Source organism: Papilio machaon, chromosome 16 (assembly GCF_912999745.1).
Source record: "Papilio machaon chromosome 16, ilPapMach1.1, whole genome shotgun sequence".
NCBI lineage: Eukaryota > Metazoa > Arthropoda > Insecta > Lepidoptera > Papilionidae > Papilio > Papilio machaon.
Genome location: NC_060001.1, coordinates 1,753,893 through 1,773,182, shown reverse-complemented (window position 1 = coordinate 1,773,182; position 19,290 = coordinate 1,753,893). Strand labels below are relative to the sequence as shown.

The 19,290-nt window shown below is 32.6% G+C and overlaps 1 protein-coding gene across 1 annotated transcript in view; it reads right to left on the bottom strand.

Annotated features, from left to right (window-relative positions):
- LOC106715810 (hillarin) overlaps positions 1 to 13,152 on the bottom strand; it is a 34,845-nt gene extending 21,693 nt beyond the window's left edge. The window contains exons 1-4 of the mRNA XM_014509166.2: positions 12,927 to 13,152; positions 10,227 to 10,416; positions 5,822 to 5,848; positions 4,308 to 4,495 (exon numbers count right to left, since the gene is read on the bottom strand). Of these exons, the coding sequence (XP_014364652.1) occupies positions 4,308 to 4,495; positions 5,822 to 5,848; positions 10,227 to 10,416; positions 12,927 to 13,076 (555 nt within the window). The 5' untranslated portion in view covers positions 13,077 to 13,152. The remainder of the gene's footprint in view (positions 1 to 4,307; positions 4,496 to 5,821; positions 5,849 to 10,226; positions 10,417 to 12,926) is intronic.
- Positions 13,153 to 19,290: the final 6,138 nt, after the last annotated feature.

The window sequence follows — 19,290 nt, the reverse complement described above, 5'->3', positions numbered from 1 at the left end:
CAGGTGTGACGCGTTGTGAATAATGTAGGAGCGGGTGAGGCAAAGAGGTTGCACGTCCCAATCGACCTCCTTCGTCATCCTGCGCCGCGCTGGTGAAACGCGGATCCGGACAACGAAAGTTGGATGTTATTAGAAAGGAATTTACTTCTCTCATTAATGCATTCTTGTATCATGCTTTAATCGTAATTATAATATAACTATATACACCAGTAGCCTATGTGTTCTTCTTGACTATGTTCTACATCTGTGCTAAATTTTATCGAGATTCGTTGAACAGTTCTGGAGATACCTTCTAACAAAAATCCATCTTACTATTCAACACTTTTGTTATTTTATTTTAATTTTAATATTTAGTGTAAATGTATTTTAAGTTAAGTTTTAAATGTATTAGACTAAGAAAGAAACTTGTATGCTTTGTAAGATAGGAAAAGAAATGTTAATAAAGGAAAATAAAGGCTTTGGCCACCATGCCAGGGGAGAACGAGAGGATGGAATAGTGTCGTCCATAAAAAAAAAACAATCATCCATCTATCCACACATCCAAACTTTCGCATTTATAACATTAGTAAGATGGTTTAATATACACAAATTATTTGCTTGATGCAACACATACAAGTTTTGGTATGGTAGTGTTTTTGATTGCAAAAAGCGGAAGTCAAATGTAATAAGTTTAAAGTCAATCATAACAACCTTTTTCACACGTTCAGGAAGCCGCATTAAAACATCTTATGCACTAAAAAACAATATTACAACGTTCTCACAGTTCAAATCGAGTTAGCAATTCTACTTCATGTAATTTATTAGATCACATACGAATAAATACAAAAAGTCGTATGAATAAATCATACGCATTATCAACGGACCGTCTGAGACGTGTCATAAGGTTATATTTACACGAGGGCAGACCATGGCGCAGAGCATAAGACGGTAGGTACTGCTTATGCTTGAACGCAAAACGCCGAGACAAAACAGTACAATTTTGACGGAAAGTGTACTGCTCTGTCACACTGTCGTGCCCTCGTGTGAAACTATCATAAATACCGAGGGAGAGTGGTCGAGAGTCGAGATGCATCGACTATGAATCGTCCTGTAATTGACCGGCTACGTCGATTTCTCGCCACTTTAAATGATAGCTCCCTATTCTCAGATTAATTTGATACGACTTAAGTTAGAAGCGAAGAGAAATTAAAAAAAATGTATACAAGCTAAAACTACTATAAGGCAAAAGTACACTGCATTGCAAAGGGTGATTAAAAATACTTTTTTAACGAAATATTTAAGATTTTGAGCTTCGAAATTCTAATTAACCACTAATTATAAAATAAAGCTATTAGCAGATTAATATTTTATACCTACATCGCCTGGGAAATACTTCTTAATAGACTTTCCTACACAAAGAACATAAACAAAAAGATTCCATTAGCCTAAATTTTAATAAAAAAACTTTACTTGGGACAGTAATATTCCGTTTCTGAACCTTATGTTAAAAATAATCTAATTGCGATCTCTTTACAAGAAATAACCGATGCCGCCTGTAGTTTGTTAACTGCAACATCTACAGTGTACACATTCCACTAAGTAGTCACGCAATCTCTGGCGGAATGTGCTGTCTGCAGCGATGTTACTCTGTGCAACGCTCTTATACTTGCAGTTGACTTTTTTTGTATTAAATTATGAATTATGTTTAACTGCTGGGAAAAATCAATGATATTAATAAAAAAGTACAATAATCGTACTATTTATTATGATGTTATACTGGAATTAATGATTAGAAATTAAATGTAAAGTTTTTATTGACATCAAACAGTGTTTTAAACTGTCTGATCTAAACTTAATCGAATTCTTTAACATATTGATGATCAACGTTTTTGAAAACAGACTATAAAAATAGACAGCGTAGAGAAAATTATTTTGCTACTTATTTCTGAATTTTTGCTTTCAAGTCTCTTCCTTAGTACAGAATCATAGTTGAAACAGTTCAATAACTATTAATAAGAAATTTATTATTATTATTAAGAAGTTAAGGTGTGTAGGAAATTATTGTATAATTAACGCTACTTTATTGAAATAAGCAATAAAAACGGCGTGTCTATGACCTAGGCTAAGTTGTTTGGATGTATGACCAAGGCGTTGATCACACCTGCATTATTATAACACTCCAATATGCTATTTATAATTAAACAACAACGATAAATTAACAACGGAACTGTACGAGCATAACATTGTAAGGAATAACGGTATGAAACTTGTATGTACAATCACACGGAGTAGTGTAGAAAAGTTTTTTTTATTATAATAATTTGTACGTCATATGAAAGTAGAAAAACACTTCTAATAAGTGATTCATACAGTCGAACCTGTATTATCGATAAACATCTATAAGCGAGTGTCATTACCCGGTCCCAACGGACAATCTCCATAACGGAGAACAATATCGCGGTCCCTTGGACTCTTGATTATCTAAGTGCGACTGTTAATGTTTTAATTTATATTACCGCACGGAACATTTCTGTTTGATTTAACTGAATACTTTTTCTACCAAAATATATTTATCTTTTCATCAAAAAATAATCAAGAAATATGTCTACTTAAAAAAAAATCTCTACTATTAAGCATTATTTTAAAACTACTGTTATTTTAATGAGTAATGTAGAAAACATTGCATGAAATGACAGGTGAGTACAAACTCTTGTAATATAATAATATATGTAGAGCATCAGCGTAGGTACAGTTACGTACAGCGTGTAACGTGTTAACTACATACATATAAGATATGTAGGTTTAAGACAAGCGTTGTGCATAAAAGATAAGAAATATTGTTGCAACGAACTCATAAAACTTTATAGTTAAGACCTTTGTTATATGCTTCCCACTAATATATTTAAAAATACTTCGAAAAAATCTTGCATTGGTGTAAATGTTTCATTATTATTTGCTGATGTATTTTGCATTGCGTATGATTACATTTTAATTTTTGCTTATAATTATCAAACAACAACACGAAAATTTTAATTTGTTTAATGTCCACATGAATGAAAAACTAGTCCGAGTAACAATGTACAAAAGAAAAAAAGATATAGAAAGAGGAAGCAGTCGATTTTCTTAGCTCGCAAAATAATCTCTGTCACTTTGGACAAAGCTATTAACGTTTATTCATGCATTAATGTTGACATGCGCCGCTATATTATAGACTGGTCCGGCTTTTACCTTTCGATATGCATTAACTCAGCGTACAGTCACGAAAAAATTAATTATTTTCTATCATTATATTCTTCTTCATCAAAAAAATGGAATAATTATATAATGTATGCAACAATTGGTAATTGCATTAATTGGAGGTATTGGTAAAAAAAGCTTCGTGTTTCGCAATCAGTTTGAGATTTCGAAAAATATGTACAAAACATTGTCATCCCTTTCTTCGAAACATCAGAAATAACAATATGTTTTTGGCCATGTGTTTCAGCAGTGGAAAGTCATGGTGATAGAAAATTCTCCATTTCTCCAGCAAGTACTTATTTATCTTCATTTATGTAAAAATATTCGAAAGCAATTTTGCTTTGTTTTTCTAAGCATTGATAAGTTTCTTCACCTTTGTAATTTGTGCGTGACTGTACTATCGCAATAGTAAAGTATTGCGTTTTCATAAGTCGGGTAACGACGCCGTTTTGTCGCTTTATATCGCGGTTTCCCAGCACCCAGCGGCTGAAGGACTTTGCAATTTGCGTTTTGCCCAATATTGTCTGTCGTTACACAAATCGTAATAGCTTAGTACTCGTAATCATGTCATTTGTTCATACAATATTTTATGCCACTTTATTTTGCCTATAATAGTTTTTAGTTTGAGATGGATGGATTGCGTTAAAGGTGACATGATCAAGATGGGAGTAACGACTGAGATGACGGAAGATAGATATGGAGGACGGAAACCTGATGCGCCGACCCTACGTAAGAGGGACAAGGACAGAAAGATGATGAGTTTTTAACAAATCAGTATGTGATTTTTGTTTTTAATATTTTATGGCAGTTTAATGATTAAACATTGTTAATTCTTTAGGTAGAAATCATTGATGAAGTTATTATTATTGATTGTTACACTTCTGTTTGTTATAATATTAATGTAATAATAATATATCTGAGATATACCATTCTGTGATGTTTCGCAGTAGACATGTTGTTAGATATTTTAGAAATCTAACCTAAAAATGAGCCAAAATAGTAATGCCTTGCTAAAGCAGTCATTTGTGAACCCTTTGGGCGCTCTGAACTGGATTATTTCAACCTTTTCGTTATAAATCTTTGTGACTTACCAAATAGCAGTCGATGGGTTTCTCTTTAGGCCTATGGTAGGCCTTCTGCAGCTCTGTCTGCTTGAGTGCGTGTGCAATGTGCAGTGCACTGGCGTCGAAGCGGCCATACTGGTAGTCGGGTTCGCGGGACACATCCCGCGCTGGGGACGCATGCACGCTGCCGCCGTTTGTGGCTCGGGTTGGTGACACTGTATACATTTCTGATGTTTTAGTTATTACTTAGTTGCTTATTAGTGAATAATTATGAATCCAGGGGATAACGGTTCGTTTGTTTAAAATATATGTACATGTACAATGAGATGCAGAAAGTAAGCAAGGAACCTTGAAACTATAGTCATTAAAAAGTACATTATTTATATTACAAAGTATTTAATTCCTACCATTACTTCTAATCGTTGCAGATGCCAAAAGATTAAAAAGGTAAAGTATTAGCTGTTATTTAACTGATAGATTAACAATTCATCGGTTCAGTTACTCAGAGTTAATGTTCATTCCTAACAATCAATTAATTAAAAGCAACTGCATCGCTAGCTATAAGTAGTCCAGGCACAATAACGGACCAACAATAACGAATGATTAGTGACTATTCGTATGTGAAACCGGCCGTGTGGATCCGCCGTTAGAGCCCGCTTGCCTGTGATTTGCAGCCGGATAAGTAAGACAATGTGTAAAGTTTAATAATAGACTGCACAGTGAGACTATAACTTTGTTACTAATTAAAATTAAAAACAATAAGAATCGTTAATTGGTAACTAAGGGTGACACTTAATGTTGTTTCCTAATACTAAATATTAAAAGGCTACCTATTAAGGACTATAAGTCCAGTAGTTTGTCATTTGATTTGCGTCTTGTAGTGCCATCTGCTGGTAGAGGTTGACTAACTGGTTCATTTATTTAAAACACAATTAATATGCCTCGTCTGATATCAAATTATGTAATATTAAACGATTTGTAATCGTCTGTTTGACTGATATGTATATTCATGAAGGATGTTACGTCAAATCATTTAATGCTTAATTTAAAATTTAAATTATTTGAAGATATTATAGAATTGGGCTCATTTCTTACAAGGTTAAAAGGTGACGAATGACATGAATACTATTTATGTACTACTAGCTGTCGCCCGCGACTCCGTCCGTGCTGAATTTAAAAAAAACTTAATAACTAGCCTATGTGTTTTTCAAGACTATGTTGTACATTGTATATTGTACATCTGTGCCAAATTTCATCAAGATCCGTTCAGCCGTTCCGAAGATACATTCAAATAAACATCCATCCGTCCATTTAAACATTCGCATTTATAATATTAGTAACGGTAGTACATTTTACTATTTATGTTTGTACGTTACAGTCTCTGAAAGTACTAATCGGAATTGAATAAGTAGTTTTGCATAAAGCAGAACAATTATTAGGGAAGGTTAGTGACATTTTAGTCTTAGCAAGAACACGTTAGTTGACACCGCGAGCGTAAAATCTAACTTATGTTATAAAAGTAAAACTAACAATAAACATACCGTATACATCTCCTCTTGAAATGTTATCTGAAAAGAACAATAAAACATTAATTAAGAGTGTTTTTTTTTCGTACAATATTGAATTATTATTAAGCTAAGATCCCACGTAATCATTCACTATACGTCCACACTGAGGGACTCGGAGCCTACCCTAAGTTAGGAATGATTAGGCCATAGTTAACCACGACTTTACGCATATCTTTGAATTACTACTCAGATATGTGCAGGTTGCATCACGATGTTTTCCTTCATCGTAAGAACGACGGATAATTGTATATATGTAAATCAAGAATCGAAACACACATTGGTGTTTCGTCCCCACATCACATCGCAGGATTCGAACCCACGACCTACAGAATACAAGATAACAGCGTAACCGGACCGACTCTCTTCCATGTAATATAGAAATAAAATAATTTATGAAAACAATGACAGATTTAGTTTATCTATTTATTACACAATAAAAATTAATTAGTTGTTAGGTTATTTTGTGACTTATGTGAACGTTAACAAGTTAGATTAGCAAATGAGTTGAAATGAGCTATTTCCTTGTTGCGAAGTAACATCCAGTGCCGCGCATATTTTTCTAAAACGGTATAGAGTTGCTTAATAGTGGCCAGTTCACGCAATACATAATCCCGATAAGGTTCTAACGTTTTACGAAATCCCCGCTAAGAGCTACTCTACGGTTTGTGTAGTTGATTAAAATGACGTTTTAAGTTACGTTTTACCATTAAAATTGAATTTAAAGTGTTAATTTGCTATCTACATTATTTTTATTAACATTCTGTTATATATTAAAAAAAAACATTAATTTGCGTAATCCTAAAAATATGTGCGGACGCGGCAGTGTACCCCCTGATGCAAACACGGCCGAACTATGCTATTATCTAAGCGAAACACTTTTGATGCCTTTAAAGGGTGTCAAAAGTAGCCTAGATTACACTCACTATGGCGGATAAAGGTTACTTTACATTAAGAAAACTGTTTGCACTCATATTTTAAAACGTACTCAAATCCAATAAATATCCTAAAAAGTCAACAGAAAGATATACTGTGAATTTCTGAGATTAAGATCTTCGTTTAAAAAATATTGTTATCTCTGTTTTGTCAAAGATAATGACAGGGATGACGATATTTTTAAACAGAGATTTTGGTCTCAGAAACCGACGGTAAATTATATATCTATAGAGAAAATAAAATTACAATTGATTGATCACACGATTACGTATTAAGCAGACGTACGTAATTTCGCGTGCAGAAATTTCACATAACGCGATATTAATAGGTTTTTTTTATCGTCTGGACTTTCACAAGAAACTTCATTAAATATTTACAAGTGTATTTGCAATGCAATGACTCTACCTATTATGTTCGTTCAGTGACATTTCAACAAAATATGTTTCCTTTATTTTTAATGCAGGTATTAATTTGACTTGAAAGAAAGATTTTTACTATTCTGAGCTGTGGCCTTAAATATGAGGCACCTTATGAGGGGTTCCATGTGTCGTGGAAGTACCTGCTAGGGGTAAACCTTTCCCCATTATGTTATATTGCCGTGTTCGAGTAATTTCGAAAATCTCCGCTTCGCCTCCCTACTATATCATTATTACGTGACTTCCTTTTAAGATATGTCTGGAAGAATATTTGTTAAATTGTACTGATTCATTAATTTTTTCTTAAACATACTCTATAAAACAAAAACAAATTCTTCATCGGTGTCTTATACGAAAAAAGTTTGCAGGAAATCCGAATATGTTTGTATTTATCGGAAATAAAGATTAATTCATTATTTGTTTAATTTAATTATGGATTTGATTGAGCCCGTGTGATTAGAACAGGTTGTCCACTCCCTGTGCCTGAGCTTTAGGTCACTGGGCTGTCGCCGAGGAATGCGGTCGTTTTGCAACCGCCTCTCTCTCTAATATAACTTGTCTCTCTCTAATCGCCGAACTGTGCTCGGCTCTCGAATATACCGTAGCCCCGCGGGGCCACCTTCTTCGGAAGTCCGACCGGATTCCAGCGACTCGCCGATTTGAGATACGACGTTTTCTTCGTGTTTTCAACAGATTTACTGCTTTGCTTAGTAAACGTCATATTTGCGTTGTGAATATAATCAAAACCGGTTACAAAGACGTCGAAAGGAGCTGCAATATTCAGTCGTAGTAACCGATGATTTTATGATGGCCTTTACCAATGAGTTTACCAAAACCGTAGATCCTGACAAAATATATGACAGTCTTGGTCGTTATAACCGAAATAAGTTTATAATCGAAATCTTGTTTTAATATTCAAAAGTTTTGAATACGTATTCTTAGTACACTACTCTAGTCAGTTTGTATACATAGGTACTTATTCGATTTTCTTCAGAAACGTATATACGATGTCTTTTACATTCAATTGAGACATTATTTGTATATTTAAAAAAGTATCCAGAATTTATTATACACATTTTAAAGTACATGGAAGAATTTTTAGTTAAAAAATTAAGCAATGCAGGCCTGAATGTACAACATTCCTGAGGCGGAATTTTTCTTTGAAAACTGCCCGACTTTGGAATCCACTGCTCTCTTAAATAACGTTGTTCTCTTTCACAATACATTATAAGATTCAAACAAAACAATTTATAAGCGCAAATAGGTTATAAGAACATCGAAGGGACGATAAATATATTCGTAATAATGATTTTCGATAGTCTGATAGTCTTTTAACCGCTATTATAGTTAAAAAAAGCAGTGATGGCGTTCGGCCGAGGTTTACAGTCTTGGTCGTCATAACCAATACGTCGTTTTAATTACTTAAGTGCTTCGTTTTCCTCATATTAAACAGAACTTTTTGTGGTAAAAACATATTGCAATACCGAGACATCTATTTACTATAATCTTTCGATGAATTAAAAAAAATATATTTCTGCGCAGATTTCGTTTACGACGCACAAATATGAAAATTAAATTAAATTGTCCAGACCACTTGATAAATAAACGCAGACGCAGTATCAAGAGCATGTCAAAATATTGCGAATTGTTAATTAAACTAAATGGGCGCTCCCCGTCAATGTAGTCTGGTGAGTTTTTTAGGAACATTTCTTTGTATGGATACTTTTAGTCGAAAAGTGAATATTTCATCAAATGTGGTATCGAATAAGTCATTAAATGATCATTAGATGCAACCGGTGGATGGTTGGTATGCGTGTAAATCGTAACCTCATTGTAAGTTGTCAATAGTCAACACAGCACGATGCGGCACAGACCAAGGTCGTGTCCATTGTTTCGGTGCAATGGCGTCTTGTAAGGCTCACCTCACTACAGGATCCGATTTGGAATGAATCAAGTGTATTAATATGGACACATTATTATCAACACATTGGTCTGTAACCATTTGAAGTTAAAAGAATGATATTAAAAAAAAGTAAACCTGAATTTAAACTATTGTAATTTAAAGGACAGTTATGTTGTATTAGAATATTATTGTATCTCTGTTTAACGTAAAGATAATGTGAGGGATGGCAATATATTTGTGACACAGATGTAACTGCACTTAAATAAATAGTAAGTACCTATAAAGTGTTGTTCATTCCTGTCAACAATACCCTATGACTGTGTTCCGGTTTTACAAGCGTAAAGTATACTTATGTGTGAATAACATTCTGTTTGTATTTATATTGATAAATCGTATTGCGCAGGATTTAATATTACGAAATACTCGATTTCATTTCAATGTGAATGCTATGGGTTGGTCACTATTATCGAAGTTAACAAAGTGAAATGTTTTGAAACGTCCTTCACCTTTATTTGATAAACCTTAATAAAAAATATTCAATACTACAGTAAAACCGAACCCACATGAGTGGGGATAAGGCGAGAGAGTTGATGATTCAATGTGACAGTATTAACGCACATATAAGGGGGTGATTGACGTACTATGAACGTCATTCCGTTTTCCGTGACGACTTGTAATTGCCGACAGGATACGAGGTTCTTCATTTCTAATATATCAATAATTTATACTTATTTGTATAAGTTTTAACATCTAATTAGAAGATCTCGACCTTAACCTTTCTACACCTACATTTAGTTAGCCCTTCGTACACAAGGATCTTTTCTAACAAACAGTTTTCGAGCGCCTGGTTTTGGAGACGAAGGAACAAATTGTGAGTGACGCGTTCCTGCTTTATGAGTTATCAGTTTTGCGTAAGTCGTTTAACAACTAAAATCGTCGAGTTCGGAGATTTACGTTGTTTTGTATACGAAGGGCCTCAGTTATGATTCCTCAGGAGGTTACGCTGCCATATGACCGGACTTTTTCAAATAAATTCGGATTCGCCAGTGATCTCCGAATACACTATCGGATGTAAATTTGACAGACGCGTAATGGAGGACATCATAAACATAATTTGTTAACTTACAATCATTGTCATGTGAGTTGCGCGCCAGTCCGCGTATCTGTTCGTTGACGTAATTGTTGGTGCGCGGTACGTTGAGGGCGCTGCGGATGCCGACGGAGGAGTTGTCGAGATGGCCCGGCCCGATCTTAGGCACGTGGCTCGAGCAGTACACTTCCTTATCCTCCGTCCAGTGCTGGTTGTTGTAGTATGTCTGTTAAGAGAAAAACATAGATTAGATTTGTATAGAAAAGATAACTTCTTATAATATTTCTTAACTTCTTCAGATAAATTAATATTGTACATTAATGTTAAATGATAATTTTATTCAATAAATCTGTACCTCACGCTTCCAATTTATCTTTGTCATCGCACGAATTAAAGCGAATTTGAAACTAACAAGTGAAGCTTAATAATTGCTTGAAGTGATTAGTGAAAATTAACGTGTCAAAAAAATGTTACAAGACAGTTAAGTGACAGTACATACCGACAGTACATTTTGTCACGTAAACTAAATAAGTGGGTGTATTTAAAATTTCGTGGCACACGATTGATGCGTGAAAGATAATTATGATAGTTTCGTGAATTGCACGCAATAGTGACAATTATCGTTGCGATAGTTCTGTAATGAACAAGGAAAAGTATAACTTGTACACTGGATTAATCCAGATATTGCGTATACAATCTTAAGAAGCTACAACAACCCTGATGCTACGTTATTAAACTGATCTTATAAAGTTTTTTTTGGGGTATTTGATTGTGGTCGGTATTATGTAGAATGTTGATCTGATCGAATGAAACGTAACCCAAAATTTTATAGTTTTCTTTCTTCGTCAATTCATTCAAATTGTATCAATGCATAGAAAAGGATAAAAAAATCATGTAAAACTATTGTATACATGTGGTTGCATTTTTCGACCGATTCATATCATGTAACACAATAGCACAAAAACCATTGAAACTTAACCTTTCATATTATCCGGCAGTAACAAAATATTTTCTAAAATTTGACAAAGAAGAGATCAATTTAGAGTGGACGTACAACGTTTTAATGAAACAAGCTCACCGTTAAATAGTTATTTAATTCATATGAAATTAATGTACCGTTATTTACTTTCACATTGCATTGTTTGTTTGCCAGTTTGTTAATGGCCGATGTTAATTCTTACTTTGAACGCTCACATCCGCGAACTGTGGGAAACGAATTTTACGCTTACGCTTTTATAATTGTATATTTTTATGGTTGCAGTGTAGTTAATTTTTTATGATTACTTCGGTTTATTTTATTATTAATTTTTAGTCATTTAACATTGCCTTTAAATGTGTAGTGTTAGAGACAAAAATCAACACTGTGCCGGTGTATCGGCGCAGCACTAGACATGTCAAATATCAACGCTTACGTCGCCTGACTACAGCTATCTGACACTTGGTTTTGGGTAACTTTAGCGCGCAATTCGCTCGAGATGATCTTGACTAATACTAATTCTCTAAAAGTAGGCATTAGAATTACAGGCCACGTTTTAAATTAAAAAAAAAATATGGTTACATAGTGGTTGAATATTATTTAAAATTACAAGACGTTAAATGAAATTTCAACCTAAAACTATGTCTAAACTCTGTAATGCCTGTGTAGTTTTTATAAGTAACAAAAAATAATTCTTAAACTTTAAAGCTTTTTAAATGTCTTATTAGAAACTAAAAGCGTTATAAGCATACATACGTTGCATAAAACAGATTGCCATGGGTTGTTTTAACTTTCGTCGAAATTAAATCGTTGCAAATACACGTGTAACTTTATAATCCCAATAAATTTATTAATAACAGTAGGGATCCGTGTAAAATATATATAATAATAACAGTTGATAAAATTACAGCACTATTATACAATACAAGCAATGAGTAATTCAGGTTGATAACTCAAGGATTGAGCTATGACTCATTAACGTCTGATCGTATTTTTTTTACAAATTTTTATTTACATTGTATTAATCATTTCTATAAGAACAGCTGTTGCTGATCTTGTCCTTTTGTGTTCATGTTTTGTTTATTTTAACACGTTTAATGTTACGGTTTTTATACATTACATAGAAAGTACATAAAACTAGAATATTTAAGTTCGTGGTGACCTTAAATGATTGATTGGATGATTATTAAGAAATATATGTAAGAAGTAAAAATAGAATATCTGGGGGCCTAACACGAAAATTTACTAGAAAGTATTCGTAACTTCATCGACAAAATTTGTATTAGATTTGTACAGAATACGTATGTATCCCTATCAGATGTGAAGTATAACGACAAATTTCAAACAAATTTTGTCGACGACATACGAGTACTTTCTCTCAATTTTTCGTGCTAGGCAGGGCTAGGGCTTTATTTTGCTAGGTTTTGTTATTTTAATAAAGCGATTGTAATATAGTAAATGTATTATAAAAATGGATTTTTATTGCTTAATTTTTTTTTGTTTATACATCAGGACAAGTAGAGTCGTCGCAAAACAAGTTGTGATTTGTCGACGCGGCCTTGATCTACGCAATATCTTGATGCTGTTGGCTGCCATTTAGTCGTTTGTTCGACCTCGCTGTCTTATCAAAAGCGTAATTGCTTTAAAAAATACTGTTTTATGCTTTAGACAAATGTACAAATCTGTGCAAACTATTAATATTTATTTAATAATATAATAAGAAGATAATAAAGGTGATGATGATGTACTTAATTACTCACTTTCAAAGTTAACTTGGTGCCGCATACTGCACACTTGAAGCAACCGCTGTGGAAAAATGTGAAGTCTTTGAGTGGGCCCACGCGGTCCACCTGATATACGATTTCATTGCAACGAAAGCATGTGCTCTCGTAAAAGTTAGGCCGATACATGGCGGCACTTTACAACTAACTCATTATTAAAATAAACACTTGATACACTCAGTGTCACTTTCACTTGTCTACACTTGTACACCTGGTAACATTATAATTATTATTAGACAATATTTTGTTGTAATAAAGTGATTTAGTGCCAATAGTTTTGTGTTTTACTTTTATGCGAGGATGAGTTTATCCAACAAAGCTATTTCGTATTTCAAAAATATTTTGGTTTTGGCTTTGGCAATGTTACATTAGGATTTTATTAAGTAGATAACATAATTCAAAAAACAAATGCCTAGGAAATTAAATTAATAACATTAAATTAAGAACTACATTAATTTTGTTTAAAAATGGCGTCGCAGCGAGAATGCGTAATATAGCGACTAGCCTGTATTGATCCAAAGCACCCTCTTTCTTGCCCCTTCGTTTAAGTAACTAAATGACTGACCACTTGATTTTAAATACATTTATAACTAAGGTTCACTACGATGTGTAGCTTGTGTTACAAAAATTAGCGAAGATAATTTTTCATTTGTCACTAAACTTTCATTTGATGAGTGTTTACGTTGACTAGTTAAGTGTCATCGAGTAATTTATGTTTTCGTTTTAATTGGTAAGATTTCGCAATTGACTAATTTCAAATGCTTCGTTCCAGTGCTTGGGTATTGTTTATTGCAAATCAATGCGTGATAGTTGCATACCGCCTCGGGCATCGGTACGATCTAAATTATACACTGAAGCGATTTCTATTTAGAATATTTATTAGTGAAACTCTTTAGTAAATATTTTATGTTTGCCTGATTGACAGGAAAGGTAAAGTTTTAAAAATAGAATTAAAAACAATTGAACCTGGAGAATCGAAAGTACAAGGGACCGCTATATTTTTCTCGTTTCTCTAAGACGAGTTTCTTGCTTTGGAGGTTTTTACTGTAGTTTGACTGTAATTAAGTCTAGATTTTTAAATGCATAGCCTTCAAGTTAAGAAATAAAGATGACAATGTCTATTCTACAAATTGATCGGACAGAATTATTACATTATATTTGTTAATTGGAAATTCCCGCTTCTTCAGTTACGCTTTTAACTTGGGATATACAACAAATGCGGCATCGACTATTGGACCGCGTGAATACAATGTTACAGCCTGATACACGCTAAGAATAATTTGCAAACTGCTTGTAAGTAACCTACACCTATTGTTTTAAACTCACGCAATTACGAAGCTTCTTTACCAATGTTTGTTATTAGAACTAACGCATAGTTGGACCATTTAAGATAAATAGCTATTATATATATTATAAACATCTTAAGAAAAGGTTAAGAAGAGAGGTAGTGACAATCAGGAATGAGGAAACAAGCTAAGCTAAGGAGCAAAATTTTATAAATAATTTTTTTCCGTAAAAGTATTTCTAAAGTGGTCATATTTTTCTAGTTTTTAAAATAAAAACGGAGAACTATTATTGGTAGAAATTTTAAGTCTCTTCCTAAAATTACAGAGCATAGTAATTGAGAAATAGATATTTAATATTACTTTCTTAGAAATGGATTAAAATGTCGGAAAAAATTATTTCTATTATTAATAACATATTAATTAATTGTTTTAATTATATTGAACATAGAAATTCATACCCAATTTGGTTAAAAGAAACATAAGAAGTATGAGTACTTGAAATAAACTTCTTGAATCTTTTTGTTTGTCAGTTCTTTTTCTTTCTTTTTTTTGTGTTATAATATAATGTGATATTTTAAACTAAAGCTTAATTTTTTTGAGATTATCGGCCAATAAACTTGAAAGCTTGAGTTTAGAAAATTTAAAAACATATGAATGTTCATTTAAAGATAATATAAACGCCGTATTACGATACAGGTAAATGCCTTTATCAGGAAATCGTTCGCGTTGACTAGAACAGGTACATAAAAAGATGACATCATCTGAGGTACAATAAGATAGCGAAGTTACACCCAATAAAAGCGCAAAAAAGGACACGAGCCACAAAACTGTCATAAATAATCAACGTCCAAAAACGAAATGATCCGTTATAAAGTTTCCTTTGATAATATACATATTACTTGTAAATTGGTCTATTTTATATTTGGTAACTTTTAAGGATCAAACCATACATTGAAGGAAAGAAAAAACATGATGAGTATCATACAACTTCAAGGAAATCTTCCCCATGAATCATTACCACATTGAGACTCATTGAATGTTCACTAAAGGAGGTCCTTAGTGTACATTCAGTTCTAAAAATCTAACCTAGAGTTCTGCTAAAATAACCATCAACACCCGTTCATTTTATAAATTTGAGTGTATGTTAATTAGACACTTAGACTTGGTGAAGCTTTCGATTATATTATGTGATAATTAGTTATAGCTATATTACGAATATTAAAATTATTGGGACCGTAAACGAGAGAGTAGTAGGTGCATATTTTGGCGAGTGTTGGTCAATCGTCCGCAAACAGTCGCGTAGGCCCCGTGTGGGACGTGCAGGGCTGAGGGGCAAACTACTTTTACTTCGTTTGCATTATCTCAATGAATCGTAACTGAATGAAACCGTTTTATTATCCAACGTGTTCCGTTTTTGAAGTGACATTGATAGTAACGATAATGTGATTTTATTTTTACCATTTTATAGCTCTATTATGCTGAAAAGAATGTATCTCCTCTGCGAAGTTTAAGATAACTTCACGAAATAAATACTATTAATACATATTTTCAAATCAGTGATTATGAATCATATAAATAAAAATAAAAGATTAAAAAGGACACTGGCCACCAACATTAGAGGAAGAGTGTGCAAAAAATGCGCCAAAAAATGAAATGATAAAAATTTCATTCCATTGTATACAGCAGGAACACCATTCTTAGAAGATTGTTTATTAGACTTTCATAGAAGTTGAGGGAGCCTAGATCCAAAAGGTGCATCTGTCACTTGGAACTACACATTGTTACGTAATATCTGTGGCGAAAGCTAGTGTCACTATCTGGCAAGGACGCCATCGGTGCTGCGCCCACGCAGACTATCGAAGGCAAACTAGAGCATTTTGAAACTATACAAAATTAAGTTAGTATTACACCTTCGCACTACTTAAGCATGTTGACATTTCATTAAGCATATCTGATGACCTTTATAACTTGAACTTGACTAGCATATAGTAAATAATAAATGTTATAGTTATAGTATGATTAACCAAATCCGACCTAGCTTAGTAAAGTAAGTTAGCTTTAAGTTATATATGTCATTAATATGAATATAACTAAACTTGTTTGATGTTTTATATTTATTTAACATGTTGCAACTAATTAAAATTAAGAATAAATGAAAGACTAGGTGTCCTTAAAAAAACCTTAATAGGTTGCCTATGTGTTCTTCCAGATTATGCTGTACATATATGCCAAATTTTTTCAAGTTTAGCCGTTCCGGAGATACCTTCAAACATCTATCCATCCATCTAAACTTTCGCATTTATTATATTAGTAAGATTAAATCTTACTGAAAAACATAATAACCTTAATTTTAACAATATGTATTTCTTTAAATTTTTTGTATCTGGTAGGCTAGTAATTTAAACTTTTGTAAATGAAATTTTAGCGTCATGTTTGATGAAGTTTTATTTAAGACAGAGGCCTTTCTACTTCAACTTGAACGAGCATAAGAAATCATGATTCAATAAAAGACCAAGAGCACTTTTGCTAAATTTCACCACATTCATCATGTAAGTGATATTTACACAACAACTTCAATGTGTGTAGACATATGTTTAACTAAACGAGTTGTATTTTTAGCTGTCCTCAATCAAAATATAAGTTGCCACATAGAGGCAATCTCTAGATGGACATTGCCGGGCCAAAGCCATCCGATCTCACAACACAATACCACTGGCACACGCTTAACGGAAAAAGAAATGGAATAACAACGGTACCACTTGCGCACTTTTGTAATGAGAACAAACTACAAAAAAAAGTTAATCTAAACGGATCTTTGTCTATGCCTTTTTGTTTTAGAATGTTTTATAACTTATTTTTCACAAACACCTGTTATGCGATAAGTACGGTCATTGTGGTGACACGCGTGCGTTCACCGCGACGGTCAGCAGAGCACTGTTGCTGTTGCGATTGTTTACCGCCGGCACGGACTCGCAAAGAGCCTTTTCTATTTGCAGGTTGTACACGTTTTATGGTTGGTATTATGCTGTCTCTCAGAGAATTTCCGAAATGATATTCTTTTTAAAAATATATTCTGAATCCTATAAGCGTTGTGGGGGTAGTTCTTGAAATTTAAAAAGAAACATTGATTTAAAATAATTTTACACACGTTTTGAACTTTATTTAATAATTCCTTTTTAATTAGTAATGGTTAAAAACAATTCAGTTACCTAACCTTTCTATTTTTATACTCTTTATTATTATTTCTCTTGCGTACAACTAAGTTATACTACTACTCTAGTCTTGTCTACGATTAATTAATTACTTTTTCAGTAAATTCGCGATATTCTACTACTGCAATATATTCAAATATAAATATGTCCCTGTTACAGATAGGGATAACAATATGTTTTGCGTAAATGTTTCGACAGTGGAAACCCATAGTTATGTGTAACATTTATGTTGATTGTTCTTTGTGTAAAGTGGCCGAGCACGGGCCGTGGCCGCGAGACATTCCGGCCTGTGAAGCGTCCGCGGGAGAAAGTAAAGTACTAAACAGAGGATTCTCATCATCACGAACTCACTACTATTCTAAATTATTTATGAATTACTTGTAAAAAATCTTATAACAAATCAATTTAATCAAATTATAAATTCTGGTAGAGATGAAGGAATTTTAACATTAATACTAAAAAGCATGCATTTTCTTCTTAATTGTAGCGTCCATTACATATCCATTATTTTCTTTTATTGTTTCTAGTATTAAATAATTGTTACATTTTCACTTAAATGAAATCTATAAATCACATAAAACATTAATATAAGTGGTTTTCCTAGCGAATTGTTAAATACGTGATGTCTTCTTTAGACCGGAAATCTTTTAGAAATGTAACTCTAAGAAAAGAGTTCAACGAGTCATAAGTTGTATAGAAAGGCCATTCGCAATTTTCTAAAGAAATCTCATTCTGGAATACAATAAAAATGCAATTAGCATGATATATTTTTTATTTTATAATGAAGATCGCATTATATTTAAGTAAATAGTAATAGTAAGACAATGTCTGCGATTTGGGTCACTTCGATTTGTGAATGATTTGATGTCACGTGTGCTATTCCGTTAGTAGTAGTTTTATATTGGTCAGAATAATAGTCCCATTGTAGTTAATTAAATTAGATCGAAACTCTACGATTGTTATGATCATGTACCTAAAGTAAAAATATTTTATTTTTATACTTTTTACTACGTCATTTATTTACTAGTGTATGCTTTCAAAACGGAAAAAGTAGACTAGCGTGGTAAATAAAAATAATGCTCGCATGTCAATACACATTAAATATTTATATTGAAACATGAAATATACATGGAATACATAAGCATTTACAAATATATATTGTACTACTTTCTGATAATATTTGCTAATACCTAATAGAAATTCAATTCATTAAATAATAGAAAATCGTAAAAAGAAAGTCATACTTAACAACCATTACGTCTCTTAACTTTATGTTAAAGGGTTGAGCGGAATTTGTAGTAGTACAAAATGACCATTTATTACTCCTTGTAACCATACGCCTGATAAATATTTATAGCAAATTCTACAAGCTGAGAAATCAAAATGTATATTAAAATTGCTAAAGCTCCTTGGAGTGCTGTCTTATCGATGGCGTGGACCATGAAATCCAAAACCTGTAAATTTTAAGATATGAGTAAAAATAAAACGATTTTTCTTCTTCATTTATATTTATTACAGAATATTTAAGCAAAATATTGTATGCATACATTAATATCACAGACGACTTTATTATGTCCGGCAAATATTGATTAGAATGTTTTATATTCATAACATTGTTATAATATTTTTGTCAGGCGTTTACAATTAAATGAGAACGTACGTAACTTACTAACATCTTATAATCTAAGTTATTTTTAACAGTAAATACAAACTAAATAATATTATTTATTTTTATTTAACATTTATAGAGAAATCTTACCAAAAACAGTACTATACTAGATACATGAAAATTAACATATAGAATTTAAAAATATTTACAATTTTCTTTAAAGAATATTTTTTCTG